At 42.1% G+C, this 16,961-nt stretch overlaps 1 protein-coding gene across 2 annotated transcripts in view; it reads left to right on the forward strand.

The window, feature by feature from the left end:
* The window catches only part of LOC124717071, a 78,245-nt gene that overhangs the window by 40,724 nt on the left and 20,560 nt on the right, over positions 1-16,961 (forward strand). For both annotated transcript variants that reach the window (XM_047243753.1, XM_047243754.1), the window contains exons 4-6: positions 895-1,058; positions 3,039-3,187; positions 5,531-5,780. In XM_047243753.1, coding sequence (XP_047099709.1) covers positions 895-1,058; positions 3,039-3,187; positions 5,531-5,780 — 563 coding nt within the window. The remainder of the gene's footprint in view (positions 1-894; positions 1,059-3,038; positions 3,188-5,530; positions 5,781-16,961) is intronic.

Genomic DNA, 16,961 nt, shown 5'->3' on the forward strand with positions numbered 1-16,961 from the left:
ATCAATGTGCCATTGCCTCACCTGGCTTTCTCATTATTCCTTTTCTGTACACATCACAAAGGTTACAATACAGTTCAATTGGTTTGCAGTTTTTTGCCAGTCGAAACCTAATTAAAGAATGAACCTCACAAGTGGTAGGATTTTCTATTGCAGCACACATTTTAACATGCCACAGAAAGCAAAGTAGCAGAGACAGAGACCATTTGCTGCCACTGGTGGATGAGTACTGAGTGTAGGAATGTCACAGCACCAAGATGGCAGCTGTGGTCCTGCCCACTGCCATGATAGATCAAAATGTCTGTTACTTTCTTGATAGCCCTTGTATCTTTGGCCTTGTGGCATTCTGATGGATTACATGGCCTCTTTCTGGCATAACACCTTGATATTTCCTGTAGTTCTTCAAATATGCCCATATCACACAAAACTCAAACTGACAATACAGGTTTGACTTTTACCAGTCTCCTAGGCAGTGAACAATAAACTATTGTTGGAGCCCTACAATATACTGAACATATTACTTACAAAAGTATTTCTGCTGAATTCGCAGAAACGTGACAATTTGGAAATATACACAAAGGAAATATGTCACTTTCGATAAACACTGTTTTTTTTTTTTTTTTTTTTTTTTTTTTTTTTTTTTTTTTTTTTTAACAGGATGAACAGTACATTGAAAAGAAAAAAGCAAGTAGTATGAAGGAAAAAATGTAGACAATGCTGTGAAACTGCTTTTGAATGTTAGTCTGAGATGGAGTTACATCAGTTTGGAAATAACCTCTTCAGTTCAGTTCCTGGCTTCAGTTTCTCTTGGAAAATCTCTCATACCCTGTTGACCAAAGTTTTATTAATTATTTCTGTTTTGCCAGTCTGACTATTTCATTGCTTTGTATGTTGCAGATATATCATTTTGAAGATCCACAACTGTTCTTCTCACTTAAACACCTACAGCCAAGGCAGAAGATGAAATTTGTGCAGTATCTTGGTCATGGCTTACCCAAGAGGAGACTGTATAGTATATTTACCAGATTTATAAATCTGTATAGAGCAAAATGGGTAGGAAGGTTAGTAGGCCATGTCACTTCTTTTTTTTCACCTGTTTGGCTTTCATGTGAGTATGTGTGCGTGCGTGTGTGTATTTTTGTCTATTATTTCTATCTCGTGCTCTTGCTTCATTGTATCCCAGGTTCTAAGTAATATTCGCTTTGCAACTGACTTCAGCACAAAGATTTCAATTTGATGAAAATTTTTCAAGGCAGGCATTCTTTTGTATAAATTTGGAGAAATAAGTGTTGGAGATCACTATGAAAATAAATTAAAACTGATGCATTTTCTGAAGGCTTGTGGCAGGCTTCAGATTTATGAAATTGATTCAACTACACAGGAGCATATTGTATTAATTTGAATGTGGTATTTGTATTGAATAACATGACACAATTTCAAAGACTTCACTGGTCTCATACAGATACAACTGTGTACCTATACCAAAGCGGCAAGTAAAAATTTCTACCAAGGCTGGGAATCGAACCCAGGTCTGCTGCTTACTAGACAGGTGCATTAGCCACTAAGCCACCTTGGTGCAGCTGTTCACACAACTACACGGATTACCCTGGCACACCTCCCTCCTCAATCAAAATTCTTACTGTCATCCCAGTCTACTTTAAATTCCCCTTTACACATGAACAGAATTGCTCGGGCTGTCCATGTTCTCAGAAATTGTCATTTCAATTGTATAAGTACCTGCACCTGGGTTTCAGGCTGGATCCCCCATTTACATTTGAAGCCAAGGTGCTGTTCCTGAACATAGAGAGTCATGGCAATTCTGTTCATATGTAAGGAGGAATTTAAAGTAGACTAAGATGGCAGTGAGAATTTGGATCGAGGAGGGGTGCGTGCCAGGATAATCCTTACAGTTGTGTGAACCGCTGTCTTAAGACAGCTTAGTGGTGGACACGCCTGCCTAGTAAGCAGGAGCCCCAGATCAATTCCTGGCCTTCGTGCAAATTTTCACACAGTGCTTCCATCTATATACATTAAATTGAATATTTTCTCTGTTTAAATCCTTAGCTGCACTGTTTTTTTTTACAAATTATATGTTAATTGTTTTATAGATTGCTGATAAAGTCCCACTGTCATTTTGAAAAATCTCAACTAGGAAACTAAAATATTATGAGGAGGATAGATTGCTACTTGCAATTTAGGGGAGATGTTGAGTTGCAGGCAGGCATACTTTTTAGCTTTTGGCCAAGAGGTTCACTTATGAAGTAGAAACACTTGTACAGCTCAGACACATGACCACTGTCTGTGACCACTGTGGATAGATTGAGTCATAACTGTGCCTGATGGGAGCAGCAATTTTGTGAGGGTGGTTGCAGGTAAGGAGGCAGCATGAGGTGGGGAAGGGGGAGAACAGGGTGGGGTGGAGGCAGCTGTAGTGCTGCTTGTGAATGTGTGCAGAGGCGTGGGGGGGGGGGGGGGGGCAGGGTAGGGCTACTAAGTGCAATTGTGAAGTTTGAGGGGGTGGGGATGGAGAAGGGAAAAGGGCTAGTGGGCACGCACATTGGTCAAATAAAAGGCTGTGTTGTGCTGGAGTGGGAATAGGAGGAGAGAGAGGTAAGTGGAAGACAGGGACTAGTGAAACGTGGAAACTATTAGAGACAGAGCATTACAGCCAATCATGTTTCTAATAGATCGCAGGTTATGATTTTTTTGAAATAATAGGACTTTATGGACGCCCTGTATATTAGTACTTTTGTAAGACTGCTTCTTTACTAACACAGATCCTTACTCTTTTGAAATAACCAGAAAAAAAAATTTCTGGAGGTGGCTACCTCTGGCCGTTAAAGTGCTCTGGAGATTTAGTGAGTAACTCAAACATTACTCCTGGAGAACACTATTTCATAACTTTTTGGATGACTAATTGGAAATAACACATTTTAGCACTCTTAGAGCTGCCATTTAATCCTTTTCCATCTACATTGTACACATTTTAATGATTTGAGAAATATTTTGTGCTAATCAAACTGGCTCGTGTCTGCCCACAGGTTCACAAAGCATGAGGACAAGCTAATAAAAATGTATATGGAGACGAAGGGAAAAAATAAGTACAAGGAACTTGCAAAAATCCTTGGTAGGGATAGGATGTCAGTCTACAGGAGGTGTGTGCTTCTGGCGAAGAATGGAGAAATGCCGGGTAAGATTCTCTTTCTGTTCACTTGTTGCCTTTATCCAGTAAGGTGTTGGGCATATTACATGTATGGTGACCTGTCACTTCTCTAGTAGAAAAAAAATTGTTGTTCTAGTAGTAGCAGTCTTCAGTCCAAAAAGGGCTTGATGCAGCTGTCCATACCGGTCAAACCTGTGTAAGTCTCTTCATCTTCGAGTAGCTACTGCTTACTGTATTCATCTCTTGGTCTCCCTCTACAATTTTTATGCTATACGTTTCCCACCAATACAAAATTGACAATTCCTTGATGCCTCAGGATGTGTCCTATCAACCAGTCACTTGTACTACTCAAGTAGTGGCACAAATTTCTTCTTTCCCCAATTCAGTTCAGTACCTCGTTTGTTATTGAATATTCCCATCTAATCTTCAACATTCTTCTGTAGCACCACATGACAAAAGCTGCTTCTATCTTTTTATCTAAACTGCTTATTGTACGCATTTCACTTCCATACAAGACTACACACCAGACAACTACCTTCACAAAAGAGTTTTTAACATGTAAACTTGTGTTAGATATTAACAAATCCTTGTTTTTCAGATTTTTTTTCCTTCTATAGTCAATCTACATTTTATATCCTCTCTTCTTGGGCTATCTTCAATTACTTTGTTGCCCAAATAGCACAAGTCATCTACTACTTTCATTATTTCCCATTCCAGTTTCCTCAGCATCACCCGATTTAATCAGACTACATTCTGTTACCCTTGTTTTACTTTTACTGAATTTGTTTTACAATCTCTCCTCAAGACACTATCCACTATCATGTAAACTGAATGTGGAGGGGAGGAAAGGAAAGAGAAGCAACTAATGTCAGCTGCATCGGGGCTTTATACAGTGTCAGAAGCAATGAGTGAAAATTGGAGCTCAACCAGGACTTGAACCCAGGATCTCCTGCTTACTAGGCAGATGAGTTAACAATTGCACCACCCAGACAGTGTTTGTTGCTCCCCTGTGGGCTCACAATGCTTTGGTGAGTTTGTGCTTGGCTACCGTGGGCCCCCAGCCTTTGAAGCACCTCTTCCCTTTCTGTGCTGCGTATCCATCCTCCTGCTCTTCTTTTTCCCCTCCCTTGGGGAACTTGTCTTGGATATTTTCAGGAATGCTTGTTGCACTTTAGATAGCCTGGCATTGCAACAGTCCCTCGTATGTTTTTCTTTCTTTCTTCATTCTCCATCTTCTCCCCTTCCTCTGCTTTGGCATTTGAGGTTTCTCTTTGTTTCTGCTTCCTCCCTTTGCACTCCTGAAAGCAGTCCCACGTATTTGACACGTAACAGGTGACTGGGTAATGCATAATTCTCAACCACAAGTAGACAGTTAGGGTTTGCACATACACCCTGGTAAAGACCAGGCCGATGCTGGGTGATTGTCTGAGCTGTGTGATGAAAATAATGAGGTGGCACATAAGTGTACAGTCTTTTTGCATTATGAAGATAGCATTTCTGACAGACTTTCTCCTGTTCTGTTGAAACATAGTGTGAAGTGTGTTTTCTGACCACCAATGAAGATTAGAGGCCTTTTAGGTTCTGTAAAGGATGATCTCAGTTTGTGTTAGGTGGCTGTCTATCATATTCTTGCAGTGTTGGCATGTCACGACATTGGTCAGACCATCAGGACTGTGGAGGACCAGTGTATTGTTGCTAAGTGCCACACACACTGAAAACAACCGAGAAAATCTGCTATTGTAGCACATTGCATTGGTACCAGACATCTTATGGAATATAATAGAGTTTCTGTTATGCACTTCCGGTTGCTGGGACAGAGTTGTTAAGGATGCAGTTTGAGAGTGAGTTAGCAAGGAATCTCGTAAATAGAGGTGGAGGTTTTTGCCCAATTTCTGCTCATTGTCCTGCTCTTTCTCTGTCCATACAGAAGGTAAAGTTAATTCCACTCCCTCACACATTGGTAGTTGATATTAGCTATCAATAACTTTTTATTCTGGATCTATCTTGTGTGTGCAGGTGCTAGTTATTTAAGTTTTCTGGTGGTGCTAGTAGTTCACTGTGCGCACCTGCGCCCATGTTGAGTGTTACAGTTCTTAGTTGGAATAGCCGTATCTACTGAGGGCTTAAATTTCCTCACTCACTGCTCTCTTATTGTATTTATGCCTTGACTGTGGTGATGTGTTCCTGTTGAAATGTCAGCAGTTGTTGTAAACATCACCTGGCTACTTTCTCGTAAGTTATTTAAACATTTTATATGTTGGCAGAAACTAAAACACTTCGTGACTTTTCTTTTCCATCCAACACTTAATCTGTGTCATTTGCCACCACTACCCCTCCCATTATTGATGAAACTGTATTTTTGTTTTTCAGAAAAAATTGTTTGGACATACGAAAAGGTGGAGGAAATGGTGCGTCTGCTGGTAACTGTCTGCGGTGTTGACCATGTGGAGGAATTTCGTGGACATCTGAATATCAAACATCAATTTTGGGATCTTGTTGGCATTCGTATGGGTTTACCGAAAGCTCGTCTAGTTCGCTTCTGGAGGTGCAAGCTATATACACAGATTTTTGCAAAGAGACCCATCACTCGTAATGGTGTATCCATTCACATAATTAATTGGTAAGCTGCACATATGCGAGAAAAGTCTGCTTTTTGTATATTTCAGTTTGAATTTTACTCAGTCTCAGTTGTTATGCCTTAGCATTTTATATCCATCTGCAGAGGATCCCTTGTGGAGAGGTGTTTGGCTTCAAGGTATGACTTAAGCATAATGTGATGTGCTGTTCATTGAAGTGTTTCCCCATTAGTCTACATCCATACATAGATGTGATGTCACTTAATGTTGAAATTCAAGTGCATTTGGCTGTGTCTATGACAGTAGAAAGCCACAGTCCAACCACCTATCCTTCCCCTTCTCCGCATCACCTCCTCCTCCTACAGCTCCCTCTGCCCTTCTGAAGGGGTCTTCTGCAGATGGGAACAAAACATTGAAAACTTCAAGTGCATCTATAGTACATTAGTAAGAAAATTACACAAGGCCCATCCAGAAAGGAAGTTCTGTAGGCACCTGTCATAGTGTGGCACAAATCTTTGTATGCTTTCCTCATAGAACATTGCACTGTGTGTGTCAGCCTTGTGATAATGTCAGACAATGGAAGAATAGGATGAAATAGTAACATTATGAAGAGGATAGGTCGCTACTCACCACATAGAGGTGGCATTGAGTTGCAGACAGACGCAATCAAAAGACTGCAAAATGTTTAAGCTTTCGGCCGAAATGCCTTCTTTGAAAATAAAAAGCACACTCACAACACTCACATTCCACACACACACACACACGCGCGCGCGCGCACACACACACACACACACACACACACACACACACACACACACACACAAGGCCAGTCTCTGCCCACTGTGGCCGGACTGCGGGCTGTGACTGTGTCTGCTGTGAGCAACAGTCTGAGGTGGCTAGGGAGGGTACGGAGACGGCGTGGGCTGGGGAGGTATAGGAAGCTAGAGGTGACAGGTGGTGTTATGCTACCTGCGAGAGCATGAAAGGACGTGGTGTAGACAGGATAGGGCTGTTAGTTGCCCCCAGTTGGGATGCTGTGTGACAGAGCTGGTGGTTGGGGGAGATGGACTGGGGGGGGGGGGGGGGGCGTGGGAGTAGAAAAGGGATGAGTGGGTGCATTGGCAGAATAGAAGGTGTGTGTAATGATGGAGAGAGAGCAGGGAGGGGGAGCTGGAGGACTGGGGGTAGCGAAGGTCAATGCGAGGGGGATTATAGGAATGAATGATATACTGTAGGGCAAGTTCCCACCTGCACAGTTCTGAAAAGCTGGTGTTGGTAGATAGGATCCAGATGGCACATGTTGTGAATCAGTCATTGCAGTGAAGTACATTGTGTTGGGAAGGATGTTCAGCAACTGGATGGACCAGCTGTCTCGTAACTGCAGTTTAGATGTGACGATTCGTGTAGACAGGCAGCTTGTTAGGTGTCATGCTCACATGAAAAGCAGCACAATGATTGCAGCTTAGTTTGTAGATCATATGGCTGCTTTTAGGGGGAGTTTGGCTTGTGATGGGAGAGGAGATCCCTGTGAGTGGACTGGAGTAGGTGCTAGTGGGACAATGTGTGGGACCGGTCTGGCATCTACATCTGTTGCAGGTGTATGAGCTGTGAGACAAGGGTTTGGGAGCAGCAGTGAAGTCGGGATAGCCAAGGATGTTCCATAGGTGCCATTGTGGAGGGAATGGGAAGAGTAGAGGGTAGGATATTCCTCATTTCAGGGCATGACGAGAGGTAGCTGAAACTCTGGTGGAGAATGTGATTCCTGGGTGGAACTTGAGTCAAGAGATGAGACAATGGGTATGTGGCAGAAAGGAGGTGACAGGAGAAACAAGGCACGGGAGATCTATTTCTTTGCAAGGTTTGGTAGGTTATTTTAGTCTGTGTACGTCTCGGTGAGACCTTCGGCATATTTGGAGAGGGACTGCTCATCTCAACAGATGTGATGACCATGGGAATCTAGGCTGCTGTTGTCCTCAGTCCAAAGACTGGTTTGATGCAGCTCTTCATGCTGCTCTGTCCTGTGCAAGCTTCATCATCCCCGAATAACTAAAGTGGTCTACATCTTTCTTATTATGCTTACAGTTTTCATCTGCTTGACTCCCTCTACAATTTTTACCCCATGCACTCCCCTGCAATACTAAATTGGTGGTCCCCTGATGCCTTAGAATGTCCCCTATCAACCAATCCCCGCTTTTGGTGAAGTTCTACCACATATTTCCCTTCTCCCCAGTTCCATTCAGTGCTTTCTCATTAGTTCCCCGAATCTTCAGCATTCTTCTGTAGCACCACATATCGAAAGCTTCTCTTCTCTTTGTATCTAAACTGTTTATTGTCCGTGTTTCACTTCCATACACGGCTACACTCAAGACAAATTCCTTCAGAAATGACTTCCTACCTTTCATATTTTTCTTTAGTTTCTGTTACTGCTTGCTCAGTGTACAGGGGTTAGGCTACCGCCCTGTTTCACTCTCTTTTTAACCGCTGCCTCTCTTTCATTCCCCTCGACTCTTACTAGTGCTGTCTGTTTCCTGTATAAGCTGTAAATAGCATTTAGCTCCCTGTATTTTACACCCTCAGAATTTCAAGCAGAGTATTCCAATCAATATTGTCAAAAGCTTTCTCTAAATTTACAAGTGCTATAAATGTAGATTTGCCTCCTTAACCTATATTCTAAGATAAGGATAGGGTCAGTATTGCCCCGCATGTTCCCACATTTCTCTGGAATCCAAACTGATCATCCCCAAGGTCGGCTTCTTCCAGTTTTTCCGTTCTTCTGTAAAAATTTGTGTTAGTATTTGCTTATCTCAAACATCTTGCACACCGGATGTACGAGTTTTGTTATGGGTTTCTCTCCTGAGGCGATCAGTAATTCTGACAGAACATCGTCTACTCCCAGGGCCTACTTTAGACCTAGGTCTTTGAGAGTTCTGTCAAATTCTTCTTGCAGTATCATATCTCATATCTCATCTTCACGTACATCTACTTCCCTTTCTATAGTATTGCTTTAAAGTTCATCCTCCTTGTATAGGCCCTCTGTATATTCCTTCCAACTTTCAGCTTTCCCTTCATTGCTTAGGACTTGTTTACTATCTGAGCTCTTAGTACTCATACAGCTGCTTCAGTTTTTCTCAGAAGCCTCTTGGATTTTCCTGTAAGCCCTGTTAAACGTTCCCCTAGTGAAATTTACTTCTAAATCCTGACATTTGTCCTCTCATTGCACCTGCTCAGTAATTTTGCACTTACTGTCGATCTCATTTTTTAAACATTTGTATTCCCTTTTGCCTGCTTCATTTGCTGCATTTTAAAATTTTCTCTTTTCATCAATTAAATTCAATCTCTCTGATGTTATCCAAGGATTTCTACTAGGCCGTGTGTTTTTACCTGTTTGATCCTGTAGGCTGTATGGAAGGGATTTCTTGGGATGGAGTGGATGGCAGCTGTCACAGTGGAGGTATTGCTGGTGTTCGGTAGGTTTGATGGAGATGGAGGTGCTGATGTAGCCATCCTTGAGGTGGTCAGCATTGAGGAAGGTAAATAAATGTAAATGTCGTGTGACTAGGGTCTCCCTTTGGGTAGACTGTTCGCCGGGTGTAAGTCTTTCGATTTGATGTCACTTCAGTGACTTGCATGTCAATGGGGATGAAATAATAATGATTAGGCCAACACAACACCCGGTCCCTAAGCAGAGAAAATCTCCGACCTAGCCCGGAATCGAACCCGGGCCCTTAGGATTGACATTCTGTGGGCTCTTAGGATTGACATTCTGTCACGCTGACCACCCAGCTACCAGGGGTGGGTGTTGAGGAAGGTAACTTGCTGGTTTAGGGAGGACGAGGTAAAGCTAATGGTGGAGAAGGTATTGTGGTTTTGGAGGAATGTGGATAGGATGTCTTCACCGTCAGTCCAGATCACAAAGATGTAATCAGTGAGTGCAAACCAGGTGAGGAGTGTGGGATTCTGGAGGGTTGGGAAGGATTCCTCCAGATAGCCTGTGAATAGGGTGGCATAGCATGGTGCCATGTGAGTGCCCATTACTGTACCATAGATTTGTTAGTAAGTGATGCCTTCAAAGGAGAAGTAATTGTGAGTGAAGTTAAAGTTGGTCTTGCTGACCAGGAAGGACGTTATACGTTTGCAGACAGCTGGCTGTTGGGAAAAGCAGTGTTCAACAGCAGCAAGGCCATGGGCATTGGGGATGTTAGTGTAGAGGAAGGTGAAATCAGGAGTGGTAAGGGAACAGGAACTGTGGCGAGTTGGAGGAAGTCATTGGTATCTTATATACACTGTGATCAACAGTATCCGGACATGTGGCTGAAAATGACTTAAAAGTTCGTGGTGCCCTCCATCGGTAATGCTGGAATCCAGTATGGTGTTGGCCCACCCTTAGCCTTGCACTCTCTCGCAGGCATACATTCAATCAGGTGCTGGAAGGTTTCTTGGGGAATGGCAGCCCATTCTTCATGGAGTGCTGGAGTGTTGCACTGAGCAGAGGTATCACTGTCAGTTGGTGAGGCCTGGTACAAAGTCGGCGTCCCAAAAAATCTCAAAGGTGTTCTATAGGATTCATGTCAGGACTCTGTGCAGACCAGTCCATTACAGGGATGTTATTGTCATATAACCACTCCAGTGCATCATGAACACGTGCTCGATCGTGTCGAAAGATGCATTCGCCATCCCTGAATTGCTCTTCAACAGTGAGAGGCAAGAAGGTGCTTAAAACATCAATGTAGGCCTGTGCTGTGATAGTGCCACGCAAAACAACAAGGGCTGCAAGCCCCCTCCATGAAAAACACAATCACAGCATAACACCACCGCCTCCAAATTTTACTTTTGGCACTACACACGCTGGCAGGTGACATTCACCGGACATTCGCCATACACACACCATGCCATTGGATCGTCACATTGTGTACCATGATTCATCACTCCACACAACATTTTTCCACTGTTTAATTGTCTAATGTTTACACTCCTTACACGAAGCAAGGTGTCGTTTGGCATTTAGCGGCATGATGTGTGGCTTATGAGCAGCCGCTCGACCATGAAATCAAAGTTTTCTCACCTCCTGACTGTCGTAGTACTTGCAGTGGATCCTGATGCAGTTTGGAATTCTTGTCTGATGGTCTGGATAGATGTCTGCCTATTACACATTATGGCACTCTTCAACTGTCGGCAGTCTCTGTCAGCCGACAGATAAGGTCGGCCTGTACACTTTTGTGCTGTACGTGTCCCTTCATATTTCCACTATACTATTACATCGAAAACAGTGGACCTAGGGATATTTAGGAGTGCAGAAATCTCCGTGTACAGTCATATGACACAAGTGATACCCAGTCACCTGACAACATTTGAAGTTTGTGGGTTCCGCGGAGCTCCCAATTCTGCTCTCCCACTATGCCTAATGGCTACTGAGGTCACTGATATGGAGTACCTGGAAGTAGGTGGCAGTACAATGCACCTAATACAAAAAACAAATGTTTTTGGAGGTGTCCAGATAATTTTGATCACATTGCGTAGGAAGGTAGCTTATGGGTAATAGGCTGAAGGTGTTGGTTTAAGAGAGCAAAGATTCTCTCTGAGGGAGCACAGTAACCAGCCACAATAGGCATCCTGGGTGGTTGTGTTATAGACTCACGCGAGCATTTAGAAGATAAGAGTGTGGGGAGTGGTAGGGGTGGGGGAAGGGAGGGGGGGGGTGTCGGAGGTTCTGGGATGAGCATAAGGGTTCGAAAAGGGACTGGAGATCCTGCTGTATTTCTGGAATTTGATCACTGGGGCACGTACCGGTGGTGATCATTTTTTAGGTGGTGGAGTGCAGTTCTTTCTGCAAATTTGAGATTGGTTTCCATTTTGAGGGATTTGAGGATCATGGTGAGGCAAGGTTATAGGCTAGGAAATGCTGGAAAGCTAATGGGGATTGTTCAGTGGCAGTAGGGTGAATCACAGTTGGATGGCGGAGTGAACTGAGTCAGGCAGGGCTCAATATTGGTTTTGGATCAAGTTTAATTGGTAGGGTTGGTGACGAAAAAATGTACTTTCTGTAGGGATTGGGAGGAGGAGGTTGCATTTTATCCAAGGTCCTTCTGAATTGAATTTGGGTGTGGGACAAAAGTTGAGACTTTTGGAAAAGGCTGATACTTCTGTGAGACAGAGACTTTTGGAAGACAGGCTCATGACTGTGTTTCAGGTTTATTTAGATTCTGGATTCTATCTGGTGGTGGGATGGAATTTCTGCTTTTTATATTATAAAAAAATGCTGTAACTTACCAAACGAGAAAGCGCTGGTATGTTGATAGACACAATAAAACACATGCACACGCGCACGCGCGCGCACACACACACACACACACACACACACACACACACACACACACACATCTGCACATATGCAGGCACAGGCAGACATATGTGAATGCAAAGGGTTGCGAAAGCTTGAAATCTCTTTGCATTGCATTTACATATGTCCGCCTGTGCCTGTATATGTGCGGATGGTAAGGGAGTGTATACCTGTCCTTTTTTCCCCCTAAGGTAAGTATTTCCGCTCCTGGGATTGGAATGACTCATTACCCTCTCCCTTAAAACCCACATCCTTCCATCTTTCCCTCTCCTTCCCTCTTTCCTGATGAAGCAACCTTGGGTTGCGAAAGCTTGAAATTTGTGTGTGTTTTTTTTATTGTAACAAGTTTTTTGAACTCATCGTTGATGAAATCTTTGACCACCAAGAAACTTTTTCATGTGCAGAAAGAGAAGGAAGTTGTTTGGGGTAAGATCAGAGCTGTATGGGAGGGGGGAGTCAAACTGGTTCCACCCAAAGTTCTGCAAGCGGTGATGTCTTGTCAGCAGTGAGAGTTCTAGAACTGTCATGAATCAAAACAATACAATTTGTGAGCTGTCTGCAGAGCTTATTTTGTATTGTGCGATGCAGTTTCAAAAGTCCCACAGTAAACATTTTCTTTTATTTTTCACCTCACAGTAAAAAATGCACCAGGAGAATGCTGTGTCTATCCCAAAAGGCCATGCACATGACCTTTTGAGGTGTGAAGGTGATTGTCTGCTAAAGTCTCCATTGGTGATGCCGTGTGCCTCCGATCCGTTGATTGTTAAGATTGAGTGTTATTCAAGTGACCCATGCTCATCTCCAGTCACACTCTTGCTTAGAAAATCATCACAATTTTTGTTGTAACATGCATGGATCAGGTACTGTTTCCTTTTTCTGTGCTCTGTTGGTTTTTGGCCCCCAACGAACAGAAAGCTTTTGATAATTTAGTTTTTCAGAAAATTTCATGAAGAAGGGATCTTGAAATTTGCGCAGAGTTCTTAGGGTGATGGGATGTTATAAACTGTTTTCCTCTGAGTTCTTAAACTGTACAGACCAGTTCTTCATTATCGATACATGGATGCCCCTTTTGTTAGTAATTGATCAGTTGATCATGTCCATTGAATTGTCGGACCCATCTTGTTACCGTTGACTCAGTGATCTGTTTCTCTGTAAACCTCACATCTGTTGATGAATGTCGACAGGTTTACTGTTTTTGACGATCAGAAAATGAATTACAGAGCAAATCTCATAATTGGTAGGATTTTTAACCAACTTCGCCATTCTAAACAAGCACTATATAGCATATATACCCTCCTATCTACAGCTAAATAGATAGCTGCAACAGTGCTATTAAGTCAAGACAGTTTTAGTGGTACATACTGTTCAGACAGGAAAAATAGACAGAAACTTAATGAATACTTAGCTGACGAAGTGGGCATGTTCTTTTAGATTGGTGAGAGGTCCAGTTTGTGATTCAAACTGTGGAATGAAACACCATATTTCATGTCTCAAGAACATGTATTGTCTCATTATCGATTATAACATGAATATTGCGCAAAACACTGGTTGAAATATAGTGCATCTTAGACTCAAAATCTGCCACCAGACTAATACATTCTCCAGCCCTTATATAACTTAGTAACAGTTATAAATAAGTTTTTCAATTATGATTTTATTCGTAGCTGTTATTTTTTAGCAAAAGTGGTATAAATTTTTTCAAAATAAAATTCAGTTGTCAGCTACACAATTGTAATATTTGTTTCACTTAACTGATTCTGATAGATTCATCTGTTTTCTTTGGAAGTCTAAAACTGTAGGAATGTACAGATAATTAGAGCATGTTCCTAAATCTGTGTGAAGTATGAGAAGTCTGTTAAAAAGGTGTACTCAGGATTGGTTTCGCACACTTCAATGCCTTCTTCAAGAAAGCAGAATGCCACAATATATCTATGGTTGTAACCAACACATGTACATTTTGCTATATCTCTTACAATTATGCTTCGTTGATTAAAGTATTGACATGTGGTAAACCAATATTAAGTTTTTGTTACAAAGGTGGGGCCCAGAAGTTTCAGTAATGAATTTTTGTAACATCATTTATGCAATATTTTCAGAAATTTTCAAAGTATTCTCCTCCTGCTTCAATGCGCTGTTGCCAACACTTCATTCAATCATTGAAGGTTCCTTCAGTGCAGTTGTTGAAGATGCTTTTACTACCTCCAGTGTCCCATACTGAGTTCCTTTCAGGTTCTTTTGATTTTTGAGAACAAAAAGCAGTCTGCTAGTGGCAGACTGGTACTGTATGGCAGCTGGAGCTGCATTGCCACACCCATTTTGACCAGCAACTCGGAGACAGTGAGCGCAGTTTGGCTTGATGCATTGTCATGGTGCACGATCCAGTTGTTACGAACTTCTTTTTGGATGTGTCAAACCCAGTTGCGCAACCATTTCAGCACTTCGCAGTAAAACGCCTTATTGACTGCTTGTTCTTGTGGCACAAGTTCACTGTGAACTACACTTTCTCTGCCAACAAAACACAGTGAGCATTGCTTTGATTTGCTATTTGGTCATGGTTACTTTCTTCAGGCAAGAGACTCCTTGGTGTGCTACTCGCTGCTCTGATGTTTTGTTTTGGGATTGTACTAAAAAAATCTGTCTCATCCCCTTTGATCACTGTGTCCAAAAAGTCTGGGATCATTTCATAGTGCTCATGCAATTCCTGGCAACAAACGCTACACCTTCATCCCACTCGTCAGTACCTTTGGCACCATTTTCATGCAGACCCTCCTCATTTGTAAATACACAGTTAAAATGTCATGAAAGGTTGCTTTTGGATCTTCTGCTGTCTCTGCAGTCATCCAAACACTTAATCATTGGTCCTTGTCCACAACATGATGCACTTTTTGCACCGAGTTGTCTGTCTGTGATGTCGATGGGCATCCCGAGCAGACATAATAGTTGATTGGCTCCAGATCTTCCCGGAACCTTTTGTGCCACATAAAAGTTTGGCTTTGTTTCATTACCCCATCACAACACTCTTCTCAAAGCATTTCAAGCTTCTCTGCCCCAGTTTTGCCCAGTTTCACAAAGAATTGCATAACACTGCTCCAAAAACTGGTCCAGTTTTTCTCGACGAGGGTGCATGGAGTGTGACCCTGCCTCAACAACTGCCCGCAGGCGACTGACACTAGTATCTTTTCAAAGCTTAGATCCCCCACCAACTACTCCACCCAAAGCTCCACCCTGCCAGCCAGCGTTGCCAACTACCAAAAATCATTCCGGGTACTTTTAGGACAGACACTGCGTGCTTCTTGTACTTTACATACGTTTATGGCCATGTTCCAATGGTTTAAGTATTCCTAAATTGTATAGACTTTCCAAGATGACAAATTAATCTGTTGAAATCATTTCTTGACTGCCCCTGTGACTAAGCACCAGATATCTGCTCGAGAAAATGAGTGAATGGTAGAACGTTGTGACTGTTGTTTACAGGGACTTAGTAACTATGTGGAACAATAGTGTCACGTATCTGTGTGTAGTGTAGCACTCAAAAAAATTACTTGATCTGCCTTAATAATGTATTGCAAAATTAAACAATAGAAACTCCAGGTAGGAATATCAACATAGAAAAAGGCATATTGCTTCTTAATGTAAACAATAATCCAGAGTGCTGATAGTCATCTGTAGCCAAGCTTGTAGCGTTTAACTCGTCTGAACAGCATCCCCTTTCTATGTCTGTTGCCTCCTCACCCCTCTCTCTGTCCACCATATACTATATCCATCTCAACCTTACCCCACCCTCTCACAGGTCGATATTGATGGGATATTAAACCGTAATCTTCCTTCTTTTTTCTCCCAGCTGTGCCCATGCCCACTTGTAGCCCTTGCGAAACAGGTCAGTAAAGCAGGTCAATACTTCTGACACAACACACCTGTTATGCAAGGTAGCCTGCACATCAGGTGCTAATAAACCTTTTCTTGCCCCCTGACATATAGGCTGCCCTGCTAAGCATGTCAGTAAAGCAAGCTGATACTTCAATATTTTGAACATAGCTGCACAACAGCAACGGTTCTACATAATAAAATTATAACCAGCCGACCAGTTGCAATGGATAAAGAAATTCTTTACCTAGGTTTCGACAAATATAAATTTGTCTTCTTCAGAAGGTAGCCTAATGACAATGAACATCATAGCTTACATTAGAAAAGTATGAAACTTAAGCCAAGAATAAATTTTAACACAAATTAGAGAACTATTGCATTACAGAAATATTATAACGACGACTGGTACTTACAATTTTACGTTAGTAAGGACTAATGTACCATCGCAGTTTTTACAATTTTCAGCATAGATCCATTTCTCAAAAATGCCTTATAAATATGAACCCGAAACCACCCATGCTCAGAGGTCAGTTTAAACTGCATAAACAAAATTACGCGATTTGCCCTGTAGTGAATGGAATAGGTAGTCCACATCACAAACTCGCTAGGTGCCTCCGTTTTAAAATTAAAGATTCTTTCACATTTGAAAATAATTTTTTGGTTAAAAACAGCAAGGAGTTGATCGACAACTTTCAAACTGTAAGATGTACACCTGACACTAGACTGGTTTCCTTTGACATCGTTAGTCTTTATACAAATGTCCCTGTCGATGTAACCATAGCCCTTGTAAAAAAGAATCTACTAAAAAATAAAAAACTAAGTGAAATTCAGATTGCGGAACTGATTAGTGTGCTTAAACTCGTTTTGAAATAAAATTATTTCACGTTCAGTGGGAAAATGTATGTACAACCGGATGGTTTAGCAATGGGTAGTCCCCTCGCTGGTATTTTGGCAGATGTTTTTATCAACACTCTGGAAATAATGTTCTTCAATTCAAGTTCAGAATTACGCCACAAAATCCGTT

This window comes from Schistocerca piceifrons, chromosome 9 (assembly GCF_021461385.2).
Source record: "Schistocerca piceifrons isolate TAMUIC-IGC-003096 chromosome 9, iqSchPice1.1, whole genome shotgun sequence".
Classification (NCBI taxonomy): domain Eukaryota; kingdom Metazoa; phylum Arthropoda; class Insecta; order Orthoptera; family Acrididae; genus Schistocerca; species Schistocerca piceifrons.